This window comes from Triticum urartu, chromosome 5, assembly GCF_003073215.2.
Source record: "Triticum urartu cultivar G1812 chromosome 5, Tu2.1, whole genome shotgun sequence".
Lineage (NCBI taxonomy): Eukaryota > Viridiplantae > Streptophyta > Magnoliopsida > Poales > Poaceae > Triticum > Triticum urartu.
The window spans coordinates 560,991,064-561,006,610 of NC_053026.1; the positions used below are offsets into that span (position 1 = coordinate 560,991,064).

The window sequence follows — 15,547 nt, forward strand, 5'->3', positions numbered from 1 at the left end:
CTCCACAGTTGGCTCTCTCAGGTACTCGGGTACTCCGGTCTGAACACCTTCACCATAATGCGTGCAAATTGCACTATGATGTTCAAGACCGTGGTCTGCCTATCCGGATTTCTGCATCAATTGCATCTGCTGCTCTACCATAAGCAAGCATCCAGAGAGCAACAATGCATTTATGCAGAGAAGGTAAAGAAAGTTTTACACAACATTCGTTCCTCAGCTTAACGTTGTCAACAACCTTCTCCACACCTTCCACTACCCGCAAGAACAAGTTTCTACTCATCCGGTAGCGACGACTAAGAAAGTTTCATGGAATAATGGGATAGTTGCGAAGTAGTCCTTGAACAGAAGTCGTGCACCGGCAATCCTATCACGCGGAATCACTATCCGCCCCTTGATGAAACCTCTGAAGTTTAGGGCGTGCTCATCTGCCTTCTAGAACTCCTCTTTGATGTTCATCATCATCGTTGTCATCTTGGCCACCTCATTATCTGAATCCGACGACGCGATGAACTCGTTGAATATGCGTCAAGATCATCGTTTACATAGCCACCATTCCACGCAGAATCCACTGGTGACCTAGAAGTAATGACCGAAAGAATTAAAAACCGTCTCACACATTTCATCGAACACATACAACACCGGGTGAAAATATGAGGGGATTTAACGTGGTGGCGTACGTTGGGGCATCCGATGGCGAAGCCCTGATTGGGAATGGCGGCTGATCACCAATACCGGCGGAAGTCCGATGGCGGCAACATGGAGGAGGGCAAACAGAGAAGAGAAGATTGTTCTTCGAGCAGGAAGAGGGAGACAGATATGACCGAACTGGTGCGGACCCTAGCTGTTAGTCATACGTGACAGGCGGGCCCAAGCGCACACGGGTATCCCATATCCGCTTTAGATTTGGGTCTGATACGGGAAGTGTAGATTGTGTCCGGACCCCTACTGGACAGCCGGATGTTAGCGGTGGGTATTTGTCCGGTTGTAGACGCTCTAATCCGACGCGATGCGTGTGTTACGTGATTTTCTTGGTTGAGTGCGGCCATACATTAGCCGCACCAGGCGAGCGTGAGTTGTCATGACTCAGACGTGTACGCAATGTGTGGCGGCGTCTGGATATTGGCAGCCGCAGCTATCAACCAGCATTCCCCTCCCCTCCTCCGCCAAGTTTAATTTCGGGCTTGGTTTTCTCCGCGATTGAATCGTCCATCAAGCACCAGCTAGCCGGACGGAGACGCTGATTCTAGTCCGCTCCTCCTCTTCACGCCGTACGTAATCGCTTGGAAAGAATATGTGTTTCGGAAGGCAAAGGAGATGCCCGTGTGCTGGTGGCATAGACGAGTGGCTGGTGCTGGTGTGCACCGCGAACCGGCCGCGCCGTGGCGTGGATGACAGCATTTAGCCCGCCGGCATCCAGTCGGTTAGGGTTGCCGAACTGCGACGTCTTTTTTTCAGATAATGGAAAGAAGTTGAAATTTCCACCCCTGCATTCTCACAGTTGCAAACACAGCTCAGAGACGGCAACATGTCACGTGGGCTTTGACGCTGATAGCAACTCTATGTGGTGGTGGTGGTGGTGGTGGTGAACTGGTGATGGTGTGTCATGTGTGCGAAACAGAACTAACATCGAACAAGCATATCCATCGCGATGCGTTGTTTTTTTCTTTTCAAAGGAGAATGACCCCGGACCTCTTCATCTTCATCAATAATGCACACAACCATCTTTATTATTCAATAAAATCTAACAACATGAATACAGAGATTCCCGCAAAAAAAACATGAATACAGGGATCAACTTGAAGCCACCGATCTGGCGAACAAAGTCGAACACTCTTGATAATGTGCCCGAACCGCATGAATGTGTACTATATAATCCGGTAGTCTCACCATCCGGCCGAGGGCACCATCCGGTTTGGCTGACCTGCAGTGAGCACCGCATGCACACGCTCTGCATCTGCCGCCGCCATCTTCAACTATTCCATGTCCAAGAGCGATCAAAGCAAACATCTTGCGAGGCCATATTGTCGTCGATGCTACCACAGAACCAGATGGCACGATCGCCATGCGCTCGTCCATCAAGACGTATCGGACACCGAGGCTCAGCTGCACCATGCCACCAAGACCAGACGTCGTCGACGCGGTAGACACGACGCCGCACCACCTCCTGATCCAGATCGCCGCCAACGCCAACCCAACGGTGTCCACCAGCCACACAGCTTCCAAGGCGGCACCTTCAAGAAGGGAACGAGGCCGAAGGCGCCGTCGTAACCCACCACAGTTAGGGCTTTCACCCAGGAGAGAAATGGTGTGCTGGAAGTAGAAGCAGATCTGACGAGCGTCTCCATAGAGAAAAATGGCACCCTCAAGCGTCGCCGCCGCAGCAACCGAAAGGCCGGCTAGGGATTTCTCCCGATTTGAATCCCCACCTCCAGCTCCAACCGCATCGAGGATCGACAAGTCTTGCGACCCAGATCCATACAGAGAAGCACACCAAGCAGAGGACGAAGGCTACAGGGCGTCCCGATCCAGATCAGGCACCTCTGGGCGAACCCGACCGTCGGGCACCTGCACTGTCCCAAACGGCTGGAAGGATCAGACGGAACGGCCGGATCCGGTCCAGGAGCTCACCCCGGATCACCGCACCAGCTTACCACGCGGAGGCGCGGAGCTCCTCCGAATGGCCGGACGGATCAGGCGAATATGATCCAGGCGCTCACTCGAGCGCGATAGCAAGCTCCCCGTCGCCACCTTCCTTGGCTGCGTCTAGGGCTTGCCCGACGCCAGCCTCCTCGCGATGGCGGGGAAGGGAGGGGACACGGGGAAGCCTTGACGTTGGTGTCCTTGCGACCTTGCCGAAGGAGAGGGATCGGTAGGGTCGACCTGGGCAGAGGAGATGGACTGGGATAGGGCGTTGATAAGTTGTAGATCATGTTAATGCTCAACTATAGGCAGGGTACAGCCGACCTCAAATGTAGTGTGTGTGCTTCACTTTGACTATGCATCAGCGAGGATGATGTGTCATGTGTGGGATGGCAACACTTTTCTTAATTAACGACATGAGGCAAAGTTTTTTACCTCCATTTCAAAAAGCTATGCATCAACGAGGGCATTCAAATCGCAATGTTTTGAGTTGTATTTCAATAGCTATAACTAGGAAATATGTTCACTCATAGGAAGCCTATGTAATAATGAGAAAATATACTATACTTCGTAGTACATGACATGACTCTTGTCGCAAAATCCGGCATAGGGTGTTGTTTTTGGCCCAGAAATGTTTACTATAGTACACGTTGAACATAAATTTGGCATATATGATTGGGGTACAACATATATTGTACAATTTACAGGCAGTATACTAAAGGACTAAACACATAGACACATAAATGGGTCTCTTTGGTTCAGAAGATTTCTGAAGCATATGGCTACGTCGAACATAACAATTGAATGACATGGCATGTTGAGTCACACTACATGAATTAAAAGCACGGTGGTGTTTAATAAATTGTATGGTTGCCCAGTAGGAAAAACACATAATTTTTTTTCTGAAGGACTTATGTGTCATGTCTATCATAGAAACAACGGAAAATTTTCATGAGGTTGAACTAAAACAGTAGTTTGAGATTATATACAAAATAGGCCTTATAAAACAAGTGCAGCATTTTCATGCTCGGGCTCCTTGGAGCCCTTTTTTTAAACATTCAAAAATTGCATTTCAAAGTTCCAAAACTTTTTGAAAAAACACCAATTTGTCTTTTTTTTGTAGCTCCCATGTTAACTCTTTCATTCTGAAAAAGTGCACACGCAAAGTATACATCCATATGATACTGATTTTCCCGAGAATTTTTGAAGTATTGAAACATCATTTTTGTTTTGTAAAAAAACATCAAAAACAAAAATGAGCTCCATGGAGCCCAAGCACCAAAAGACATTTCGGTTATATGAACTCCTTCGGTTCTATTCCGGCAATGGAAACATGATTTTTTTTTTTGCGTAAATGCAATGCAAGCATGGTACGTAGGAAATTTTCTGAGAAACGAAGTCCTACAAAAATTCTTACGAAATTTTGTTGAACCAAAGAGGCCACAAAAATCTAACCAGAAAACTCTTTGGTCTATTTTTTTAAAGTTAATTTGGCACTTGCAAGCCAAGATCGAAACATCTTGTTCTTATCGATCGAAAACATCTTGTTCTTATCCGATATACGAGGCCAAAACCTCATCTGGCAAACTCGGCGTCTGTTTTTCGAAACCCAGGTCTGAAAACACCCAAGATCGAAACATTTTGTTCCTATCCGATACGCGAGGCTGAAACCTCATCTGGCAAACCCGGCGTCCGTTTTTCGAAACCCACGTCAGCGTTCCTCTCTCCTTTTCGAGAGAAAGGTACGGCACTAGCTGGCATGGGGCGCTCCTCCTCTTTACCCGGAAGGAGCGGACCGGGGCGGCCCCATCGCACGCCCGATCGCCAGCGGGCGCGGGAGCAGCGCAGACGACAGCCAATCCCAACGCCCCCTCCAACGCTAGGCTCACAGCCCAGCCGGTAGCCAGCCCCACACCCCCATCGCACTGGCGTGTGTGTTGCCTCGCTGCCACGCCCGGCCGGCGGGTGACTGGTGGGCGTGCCGGATGGGCAGGGAGACCGGCCGTACTCCTCCACCACGCCTGCCATCGCCGTGCCCCCACCCCTCATGCACCTCGTCCTCCTGGCCCGCTGTGCCGTGCGTTCCCTGTTGCTCCCCTTCGCAGGTCCTTTTCCTTCGAAAAATATTAAGGGCGACCTTGCTTGCAGGGTTGCCTTGACCAGTTGCTCCTCCGAGCATCCAAAGGCCGGGCCAAGCTTTTGTTCATCTGAAAATCACACTTGTAGACAGTCGTTTCGGCTAGTACTATATGCAAAAGCAGGTCGCGTGGCAATGATACCTTGCAGACAAAAATGCTTTGGGTTTTGGTTTATCCTCTGCGGAATCACGGGTTCATGTCTGTCAGTCTCAATCGCAAATGAGTACTACCAGTTCATCTTTTCACTCGTTGCAGAAGGACTCGTTCTACAAAGGCCAAACTCGAAATGGAGTAGTAGTAGATCACAAAGGCTCTCAGTTTGATTTGATTCATAGAGGGAAACAGCTAGCAAAGGAGGCTAAAAGTGGAGTAGCCAACTAAAAAATCACAACCACACCACACTGCCGCTCACAAAAAAAGAAAGCGATCCGAACCAACTACTAACCCATCGCCAAAATCGAACTACCACCGCCGCAACCAACTAAAGAACCGGCTAAATCGTCTTCTACATTCTCGGCTACTTTGTACAGTTTGCTCGTCGGAATGAGATGCGTGCAGGCGGTCACCGGAGGACGTCCGACCGCAGGTGCGAGAGCTCCTTCCTGAGCTTGTGCGAGAAGAGCCTGCACGCGTCCATGCTCAGGTCCACGGCCGCCGCCAGCGCCACGAACGCCGCCGCGTCCTCCGCGCACCCGACGTGCGCCACCCCGACCTCCACCGTGGGCTTGCTGCACCGGCCCTCGCCTTCCACCGAGGCCGACATGACGAACCCGCGGTAGTTCCCCAGAGGCCACTGGCTGAAGTCGCCGCTGCCCCGCGGGCTGCATCCCGGGGTGCTCCCCCGGCTCAGGGGCTGCGCCGCGGTCAGGTCGAGCGCGAACTTGCCGCCCTTGGACGCGGCGATGGTGGAGTCCGCGATGGGGACGGCGTGGTCGACGCCGGGGACGAGGAGGTCGAAGCGGTAGCCGAGGCTGTCGGAGGACCCCCCCCCGCCGCGCTCCCGCCAGCACTCGAGGCGGCCCCAGGGCTCCCACGCGCCGTCGCCCGCGGGCCGGAGGATGAGCCACGCGCCCGGGTTGGAGCGGCTCACGCGGTCCGTCCCCGGCGAGGCGACGAAGGGCGTCACCATGGAGGCGAGCGCGACGGGGGAGCCGGAGAGGTCGTGCACCGTGACGGACCACCCCTTGCGCTCCTTCCCGGCGGCCTCCCGCTCCGTCTGCGCCACCGACCTCCGCAGGTCGCTGTTGGTGCGGCAGCCGAACTTGCAGGTGAACATGGGCTGCTTCATGCTGCCCCGGACCTGCATCACCTGCGGGCTGCACTCCGGCTCGCCGTCGAACTCGAACACGAACCGCGGGTCGGGCTCCGCGCGGACGGTGAGGCTGAGCTCCGCGGCCGCGGGCCCGCCGCCCTTGCCGCCAACGCCGCGCCTCCCGACGGAAATCCAGCCGCTGTGCAGCACCGCGGGCTTGGCCTCGGCGCCCTTGAGATCCAGCGAGATGGTGGCCTTCCCGAGCAGCCGCCCGGAGCTGACGCCACATGTAGTCCCCTTGCGGCCGGCATAGACGGACACCTTGAGCGTGGCGGCCCCGCGGGAGGGGGAGAAGAGCGAGGGTTTGCGGGCGAACCACTCCAGGTCGGCCTTGGAGAGGTGGAAGGCCGCGGCCAGGGCGCCGGAGGGGGGCTGCTCGGCGGCGGCGGCGTCGGAGAGGACGAGCGGGGCGGCGGCGGTCTGGCAGGCCATCTTGCCGAGGCGGATCTTGATGTAGCAGGGGGAGGTGGAGGGGTGGACGCCGGCGCCGGCGCCGGCGGCGGGCGGCGCGACCGGCATTCTGAGGGCGAGGTTGCCGACCAGCACCCGCACGAACGGGCACGGGTCCATGGCGCCTCCGATCGCTCAGGTGGGATCCGCGGCGAGCGGAGGAGGCGAGGGGAGGCGGGGGCGTGCCTTGGCTGGGCTTGGAGACCCGGGAGATAAGGTGGGAGGGAGGGAGAGAGATTGGCGGGTGTATATGGGACGGGGGGCGGGCGGCCAGGCTGGATCCCGCTGAGCCATGGCTGTAACCGTACGCCAGTCGACCCGGCTGGCGATCGCTCTGCTGCGCGCGCGGGGGGGGCACGGTGTCAGTGAGGGTGAGGGGCGGGGGGTGGTGTGTGTGGGGGGTGAAGGGGGCGAGCTGGCGCCTGGACGGATGGATCCGAGAGTGGTTGGGCGGATGCCGCGCTGTGCCAGACGTTTGGTTTGGTTTCATTCCCTCCTTTTCTCGGCTGGGAGTGGGGCCATGCACGCAACTGGCGGGTTCAGCTGGGGTTCCACTGTCAGTGGTAGCATATCATAGGCACTGTATGTGAGAGGAAGCATGTCTTTCTACAAGGCTGTTGGTGTATTTTACTCTCTTTTTGCGGGTAAATGTATTTTACTCGTATATATTCCTTCCGGTCCTTTTTACTCCGCGTGTTACATTTGTGCAGGCCCTAAAAGATATATGTTTAATTTGTATTCGATCCAATTTTTAAAGTAGTACATGACTTAGAATGGTTATATTTGACGTTCTGAAAATATGTTTGTGCTTTGTACGTCGGAAGGGGATAGTATAACCGAGGTTGTATATATGTTTGTTTGCATTCGTAGAAGAAAAGAGCCAATATATATTGCCTGTAGTACGCAACATTGGGAGTATTGTTGAATCCTGGGCAGAATAAACTCAGGAATTATCTGGCCATTTCTACAAAATAACAAAGCATGTGCAGAAATAACAAAGTATTACCCCGCAAAAAAGGACACATATAGCACTTCCTTGTTGCAAGAGTTCAAACCGTAGGTTCGATGTGATATGTGTCTCTTTTTTTGCGGGGTAATACATGCACTAATCAAAATCGAGAATTACAATCATGACCGGCAACGCCGAGAAGTTCATTTGGATCTTCCAAGCCACACAACTGCTCGGCATTGTGATCTTCCAAAACTTGCCAGGAGATGACTAGCATAATTTTGTGTGTGTCAAGCATGAGTAATACAAGAAGTGCACTCGATCAAACTTCTTTTGATCTCCTTTATCAAGAATGTGTATTTTTGAACTATTGGTATCTCCACTTTGCATCATCTTGACGGCTTCCGGACTGTCAGATTCAATATCAAATGGTAGGTTGCTCCACTGCAGAGCAAGCATGAGCCCTTCCTGTATAGCAAAAATCTCAATCTGTAGAATATCATCACAATCAAATAAATATATGCACGAGCTGAAGATAATGTTACCTCCAGCATCTCTCAACAACATTCTTGTTTCGGCGACCGCGTTTAACACGGACCCATTGGTGTTCAACTTCACACGTCCAGCACTCCAGCCATCGAGGAAGAGACCACGAGCTAAGAACCAGGCTTTAAGGGCATCTCCAATGGGAGACGCTTAAGTAGACGCTTACAGAGAAAAAAATAAATACTACTAAATTCGAAAATACATAAGCGCTTGACCTCCCAACATCAGGCGCTAACAGCCGATGCTAATCGATCACTAATTAAACGGCGAACCCGTCTTTTACGAGGGAGAAAAGGAACAAGCGGCCGGTGCCGCTCTTAAATTGATCCTAGCGCCTCTCTTAGCGTCTCCCGTTGTAGATGCCCTAAAGTGGGTAGAGATTTTGAACTAGGTGCTATACTTATCAATAAGCTCGTAATTTGTCCGTCACTTGTCTAAATTTAACGATGTATTTGTACTGTGGTGTTTTTCTTTTTGCGGGATTTGTACTATGTTGTTGTACGCTCAACCCGCCCCGTTTGCATCCCTAGTGCCCACATGAATCTTCAAGCTGCGTTACCCTGATCTTCCTTTGGTGTCGTGTGAGTGTGTGAACATGTGCATCTACACTTTGTGCATGAATGCATGGTATTATTCACACATCGTGACATCCTGCTAGCAGCCTAGCAAGACAATGTCGCTACTTCAATGACATCACTTTCATGCCACGCTTGCATCATATCCGAATACTTATCCATTATTTTGCCTTACCACATTATCTAAAAATAGTTTTCGCCATGCTATATCAACATGAGCTTAATCAAACTTTAAATGCCGCCACCATGGCTACGATAGGTGTACGCAAAACACAAATCTTTGGCAAGATCGAAATTTAGCTTGATGTATCTTCCAAAATACCTAGTCAACACAAACGTAGCAAATATGGCTGTAATGACTCAAGGCATTGTCCAGAAATTAAATAATTATAAACAAGTTTTCCAATAAATTAACATGGTCAAAGCATGAGTATGATCGCATCGGAAAAGCAGTAACCACCACTAGCTCAAGGCCAGCTATAGCATACCTCCCTCCACCTGGGATTATCAGTATACAAATGATCACTATTTTACTACAGCAACGGGATCACAACTGCATGTGCCAGCGTCGTGTGGACTGTAGAAGTGCTGCACAGTAGTAGCAGTAGAAGTGTATTTTCTGCTGGCGCCGGAAGCATTTCACGTTGGGATCTCAGGTACCCGGCGTCGTCGCTTGCGGATCGCTGTCATGTGCAGCAGGGCGACAGCGTGCGGCCCGCGAGCTTGCACGAGCGCCCGCCCGCCGAATGTTTTCAAGGAGAGGAAGAAGAATCCAATGCTAGCTCCAAGCGGGGCCGCCGCATGACCCGTTCACCCAAAGCTGGTGGGCGTGTGGGTGTCAGTCAGCTCACTCGCCCGCTGCCGTGCCCGGCTGGAATCCAGGTACCGCCGCACGGAAAACCCTTTTACTAATCCCGATCGACCCGGCGCGCGCATGTGAGAGAGCACAGCGCGGCAGAGAGGAGATGAAGTGCACGCACGGGCGCCGGAGCAATTGGCATTAGAAAAGGCGGCCTGTGCGTGCCGACGTGCCGTGCCGCGCCGCGCTGTCATGTGCAGCGGCCGCACGGCGGATGGGATGGCCTGCGCATATCCGTAACCCGGCGTTAATCATTCGTTTTCCCACAACGCCATAAACTAATCCGAACCGCTGTACTACTACCTTCTCTCCATCGTCCACGGGTGCAGGTGCAGCTCGCCTCGCCCACGGAAAGCGGTGCAACTTGCGTTGTGAGGGCCCGCATGGCAGCGAGCACATATGCGATCTTGACGGGTGAAGCAGGAAGGCGTGGTGGAGCGGCGCGCTGGCTTGGGGCTCGTTGGAGTCCAGGCTGGGGACAGCTGGGGGGATGGGCACAGGGACCCTAGGTGGCGCTATCCGCCTCCGGAATTCAGATTCCGATCTCGCCTCGCCCCCGATAAAATTCCGGGCCGCGATTGGCCGATCGCGCCGGGACGGGACGGGGCCTAGTGGGTGCTCGACTGCGGGCGCGCGCTGTGCGCCAGCGCTTCGACCACCTGTCCCAGCGCGGCGCCCGGGCCGTTCCGATTGATTTCCGTCGAGTGACCGATGGCGAAGCTTCCCCGCCCTGCGTCCACGTCCACGTCCACGTCCACGGCGTCGGCTGCTTCGGGCGGGGACGCCGCGACACCTGTGCTGTGGAATAACGGCGTGCGGTGCGTCGCATGGACGATCGTGGTCGTCTTGTCTTTTCTCCACGGCCCTGTCACGTTGCGGGAGGGTTTATCCGGAGCACTGGCGATCAGGCACCCTCCTTTCTTCTCCCACATCGCGTCGCCACCTAGGTTAGCACATAGGCCGGCCCTCTGATTCTAAAGTGATGGGCACGTGCAGGTGTGTGGGCAATCAGGCAGCACACAAGTTTGCGAGTCCATGACGATAAAATTACGTAGTCACTTCGTTGCACACTGCCGTTAGGTGATCCTTCAGGCCTGTAGCCAGGCCAACCAATTTAGAGCAAGAGGGGAGCGCAAAAATTGTTGGCCTACGTAAATTCGTCTTGGAAAAGTGCTAATACGGGGATACATTTTACTAATTTTTTATAATTTCATCAAAACACTGCTCTAGTAGGTTGAAATTCATGGGTGAGGATCTGAATAATACTCTGACATGGCTACACAACGGTGCCCTCAGGTTGGTAGGTTGAGCAGCATGACAGGATAAGAGGAGATGACATCATGAGAAGAGAAAGGATAAGAGTAAGTGAGCTTGGCTATGACTCTCGGCTTCACAGTTCAGTACAAATACGTTGTGCCGACCTCACCCGTTGACCTGCCGCCGAGGATCAAGCTCGACAAGATGGATGGACTACTGTGTGAGAGGGGCTGAGGATGAGGGGAGTCGGTGACGAGAACGATGGTGAGTCGATGAGGAAGGAGGAGCTCGTCGGCTAGCCGCTGGCCTTCCACTGCCTGCTGTCGAGCCCGGAAGGAAAGAAGCGGGGAGGAGAGGATGGGCGTCGGACGACTAGGGTTGCACCATTATTACCTCTTAAAAACATCTATAACCAATCACAATTACCTAATCCGCTCGCTCGCGTCCAAAGACGGTGATTGGGCAGGCATCCAAGGTCTGCGTCCACAATCGGATCCATCAAAACAAATCCTCAAATCCATACTAATGCCATACAACGATAAATTTTACATATGTAGTTCACACATGCAATTGGACATGCTCTATTAACTACGAATGTTAGGACAATAGAAAAAGGTTCATCCACGGCTGCCTTTCCCCGTGCCCTTGCTGTCCTCCATGCAACAGTAGCGGTCGAATACGTAAAACGGATCGAGGCGGATGTGTTCGCTGCGAGAGCTGTCCGATCCATCGTCATCCTCGCCCTTCTCTTTGGGGGCAGTCTGGCCATGGCACGGACGACGCTGCTTTGATCTCTAGACATCGCCTTGACTGCCCTCCTCCACCGCTTCTCGGCTATGCAAGCACGGAGGGCTTCCTCCACCTCTAGCTCGTGGGCTACCGAATCCGTTGCCGCCTCCGCCTCATGGGCTGCCACAGCTGCCTTCGCTTGAAGGCGCACTCGCAGCCTCGCGTGACCGGCACACCGCACCTCCTCCTTGTTTTGGCCACGGACCATGGAGGCGGATATGACCGCGTATCATGGGGACGAGGCGCCACCAAAGGCCTTGTTTGGCATAAAGGGTTTTCAAATCCCAAAGGGGTTGGGGATTATTGGGGATTTGGTGAATCCCTCTGTTGCACCACATCCCCTGAAATCCCCACTCTTCCCCTACCTCTTCCATCCCTAGTCCTCTTCCTCTAAAATTACTTGTGTTGGTCACAGCCATGGTGGGGAGAGAAGACACCCTAGGGAAGGGTAGGAGAGGTGAGTTGAGGCGGCGACGACTACATACCCTAGAAGCCTTGTGGCGGCTTGGTCTCCTTGTGGCCAGTGGGAGACGCCGGCGAGGAGGCGGATAGCGGTTGGCGGCGGCGGCTTCACCTCGCGTCGGGCGAGCCAAGGGCCAAGTCGCGAGGTAACCCTCAATGCGTGAAAGCCCCATGGAATGGAGGGGATCAAAGGGAAATTATGAGGCAGGCCCGGTATAAGCCCTGTACACCAAACAGAAACTTGGGGATTTTAGGGTCTTTTGAGGCCAAGTGGGAAAATCCTCTAAAAGCTTCCCCGAGCCCTTTGTGTCAAACAAGGCCTAAATGGTTCCACTGTAACAACTGGGTTGTCCTGCCATGCGGTGGTCTCCGATACCGACGAGGCCTTGGTCATGCGGCGTGATCCACCGGCCCTGACGGATCATAGTGCCATTTACGCTATGGATTCCCGCCGGATCGATGAAGACCGCAGTAGGATGCACTCTTCCCGGGATTGTCGGAGAGTAGCGAGACGGCCATCTGCTCCTCGAGACTACCAAGGGATGAGCTCCCAGTCCTCTGATCCGAACACCTCGAAGTCAAATCTGATGGCCACCATGGACTAAGGTGGAGCTCGCAGAGAGGAACTTGTGTATTGTGGGAGGGGAGTGGAGCTCGCAGTGCGGATAGGATCTAATTTATGTGGGGTCGCGCGTCCAAATGCGATTCCAAACGTTTTGGCCTGGTTTACCAGCCGCGGTTGGGTGGCAATTTCGCCACCGGTCAGCCCGCCCATATGTTTAGGACGGATATGAGGGGTCCTGTTGTATCTTATCCAAAATGCATCAGCCAATTATACATTTGTTTTAAATAGTTTATTCCCTGATAATCAGGGGGTGGATACCCGTATCCGATACGTTATATCCGATACAGATACACTGGTTCTATGAAGTATCCATGCATGCTACTCCTAGAACACACATCAAATTTATATGCAATCGTATCACTAAGCTTTCTACTCTCCCGGTCTCTTTTTTGTGGGAAAGCTTTCTACTCCCTTTTTTGAGGTACACTAAGCATTCTACTTTATTCAGGACGTGACCAACGAATAATTCCACTCATGCTTGGTCACGCACAAATACAAAAGGACAACAGAAAGCACACCTAATCCCTGGAGACGCTCAATTTTGACAATGTGATACATGCTCAAATTTTGAGTGGCATACAGGTATCATTTGGCAATTACATAAAAATACCAGCAATTTGACATCATTGGCTGTCAGATCTGCGATTGGATATGCTCCAGGTTTTCCATGATTAGAACAAGAGGGCGGCAAAGAAATTGTTGGCCTCCGACAAGTTCTAACCATCTGGGAGGTGGCAAAATATGGGCTGTAGCAGGACAGTCGCGCATCAAATTCATATACAATCATGGATTCTAGGTTATTCTATATGTGACCAACGAATAATTCCACTATTGCATGTTTTGACCCGCACCTAATACCCTAGAGAAGCTCGGCATTGACAAGTGTTATACATGACCATTTAACAATTACAAACATATTTTCTAGGTTAAGCAAAGTCAGGGCAGCTAAGGACAACTGTTCAACAAACAAAGAAGATCATAAACAATCACCCAGAGAGAATAGTAGAGCACAGCAGAGGCTGATTTAAGAACAGAAGCCAGGCAAGAATTGGTATGAAAACGAGGAATATAAAATTAGAGCATCAAAACAAAGCATGGCCGGCCTTCGCAAAATAATAAAAATATAAGGATGCAGAGCAACTTTCTAACCAGAATGGCACAAGAGTAACAGAATTATCGGTTTCACATGCTCAAACAGCAGTCACTAACTTGGTTTCACGGTTTTGTCACCAGGATTCAAACATAATAGCAGTTCATTACATAGCTTATAGGATAAAGATCAGCCTCGATGAAGCACCACAGTTCGTTGATAATTTCCTAGTCCTTGCTTCCTTTGAGGTTTCCATTCTTAACGGTACTGTTAAACAAGAGTGCAAATTCAGAGATCAGTATAAAGAGATTTTTGATATGCAAAATAAAAGGGATAAAATAAATTAGTCACACACAAACATTCAGGTATTCAGGCACAACAACATATGAATCTGAAAAATAATTTATCCAAACCTAAATTGAAGCATAAACCTACAGTTAATAAGATAAAAGTGGAAATGGAAACAACAATCTTCAAAAGGAAAATCATCTCAGTTTTCTACTAAATCAAACAGTAGTTGTTATGGAAATATATACCTACATAATAGATATTTGCACAATTGCAACACACTCAATGTGTTATGCATTGAAATGGACCGGTGGACACAAAAATTACTTGGAAGTTAACAGTTAGTAAAGTAGTTGAAACTGGGGACAGATGCAACAGAGTAAGACTTATATTGCTGGGAACAACGAACAGAGCTAGTATCATGTAGTCATGCACAACTCAGTACGTTCCAAGATGCCTTATGGTGCCTAGAACTAACACATTGATCAAACAGATACAAAACATTGCAAGGCAGAACAAGAGGTGATGATTGCAAAACTATTATGAGGTGATGATTGCAAAACTAGGTTTACTCTGGCAAGAGGAGCACAACACACACCTATTCTAAATAGATGAATCTAAGATGTCATACATTTCACCACAGTATGTAACAACACATGCTGCCAGATGGTAGTCTCTAGCAAATTAAATCTGGTTCAACCATACCAAGCATATATATTATTCAAAGCAAAGCATGGGGACATACTAGTATTACTCGGCGGCCATCAAATTTAGGAAATCCATGGACAGTGTGGCGTCGCATACCTTGATGAAGCCAATGTCCTTGGCGTTGCTGCGGAAGCACTGCCTGCAGCACATCAGCCCGTACTTGCGGATCAGGCCATGCGAGTTGCCGCAGACACGGCTGCAAGAAAAGATCCAAACCACCACGCGTCAGGGCATAAAACCATCAAGCAATCCAAGGCGCGTGAATCATGTACATCTAACCCGAGCATATAAGATTTAGAGCTAAGCTACGAGCTTGCGCCACGGATCTACAGGTGCGGACATGGAAGCGCCTGTTGCTACCGATCTAGGAGAGGGCGGGGTGCGAGTTTCCAATCGATCAAGAGTAGGGAGTAGAGAGAGGATCATTACCAAACCCTGGATCCGGGGCCGTAGTTCTTGGGGTGCGAGTTCCAGACGTTCGAGTGTCCCATGGCGGCGGCGGCGGCGGCGCGGCTTGCAACTGGAAACCCTACCTTTTGCTCTCGCCTGGCTAGAATGAGGAGGTCGGGTCGCGAGGGCGCTGGGGTTTTCTATATAGGCTGGCAGGCTTCACTTGCTGGGCTCTCACTTGTACACTTGCGAAACTTTGCCGATCGATGGGCTTGCGAATGCATGGGCTGGCCTCACAGCCCGTATTTAAGTAACCACGGCCCGGTAATTGGGGTGATACATCTTTTTGGCGTCTTTTGTTTTTCAAACTCCAAATTTCGTAGTGTTCTTTTTTTTCGCAAGAAAATTTCGTGGTGTTCTGTTCCCTCTTGGTGAACGACACCCACTGCAGACACGGCGTGTGATTTTA

General features: G+C 51.4%; 2 protein-coding genes across 2 annotated transcripts; both read right to left on the minus strand.

The window, feature by feature from the left end:
- Positions 1-5,076: 5,076 nt before the first annotated feature.
- Positions 5,077-6,817, minus strand: LOC125510719. Its single transcript, XM_048675968.1, has one exon. The coding sequence runs from the start codon at positions 6,658-6,660 to the stop codon at positions 5,341-5,343; it is 1,320 nt and encodes a 439-aa protein (XP_048531925.1). The 5' UTR covers positions 6,661-6,817; the 3' UTR covers positions 5,077-5,340.
- A 6,898-nt stretch (positions 6,818-13,715) lies between these two features.
- Positions 13,716-15,295, minus strand: LOC125510721 (40S ribosomal protein S29). Its single transcript, XM_048675969.1, has 3 exons — positions 15,118-15,295; positions 14,785-14,884; positions 13,716-13,959 (listed from the first exon to the last, which is right to left on the minus strand). Exons 1-3 carry the CDS (start codon positions 15,177-15,179, stop codon positions 13,951-13,953), a joined length of 171 nt encoding a protein of 56 aa, XP_048531926.1. The 5' UTR covers positions 15,180-15,295; the 3' UTR covers positions 13,716-13,950.
- Between the last annotated feature and the right edge of the window lie 252 nt (positions 15,296-15,547).

Coding starts and splice junctions, on each gene's coding strand:
- LOC125510719 (XM_048675968.1), bottom strand. CDS start 6,660: ATGGACCCGTGCCCGTTCGTGCGGGTGCTGGTCGGCAACCTCGCCCTC.
- LOC125510721 (XM_048675969.1), bottom strand. CDS start 15,179: ATGGGACACTCGAACGTCTGGAACTCGCACCCCAAGAACTACGGCCCC. Junction 14,885..15,117: donor GGCCCCGGATCCAGGGTTTG/GTAATGATCCTC, acceptor CTTTTCTTGCAG/CCGTGTCTGCGGCAACTCGC.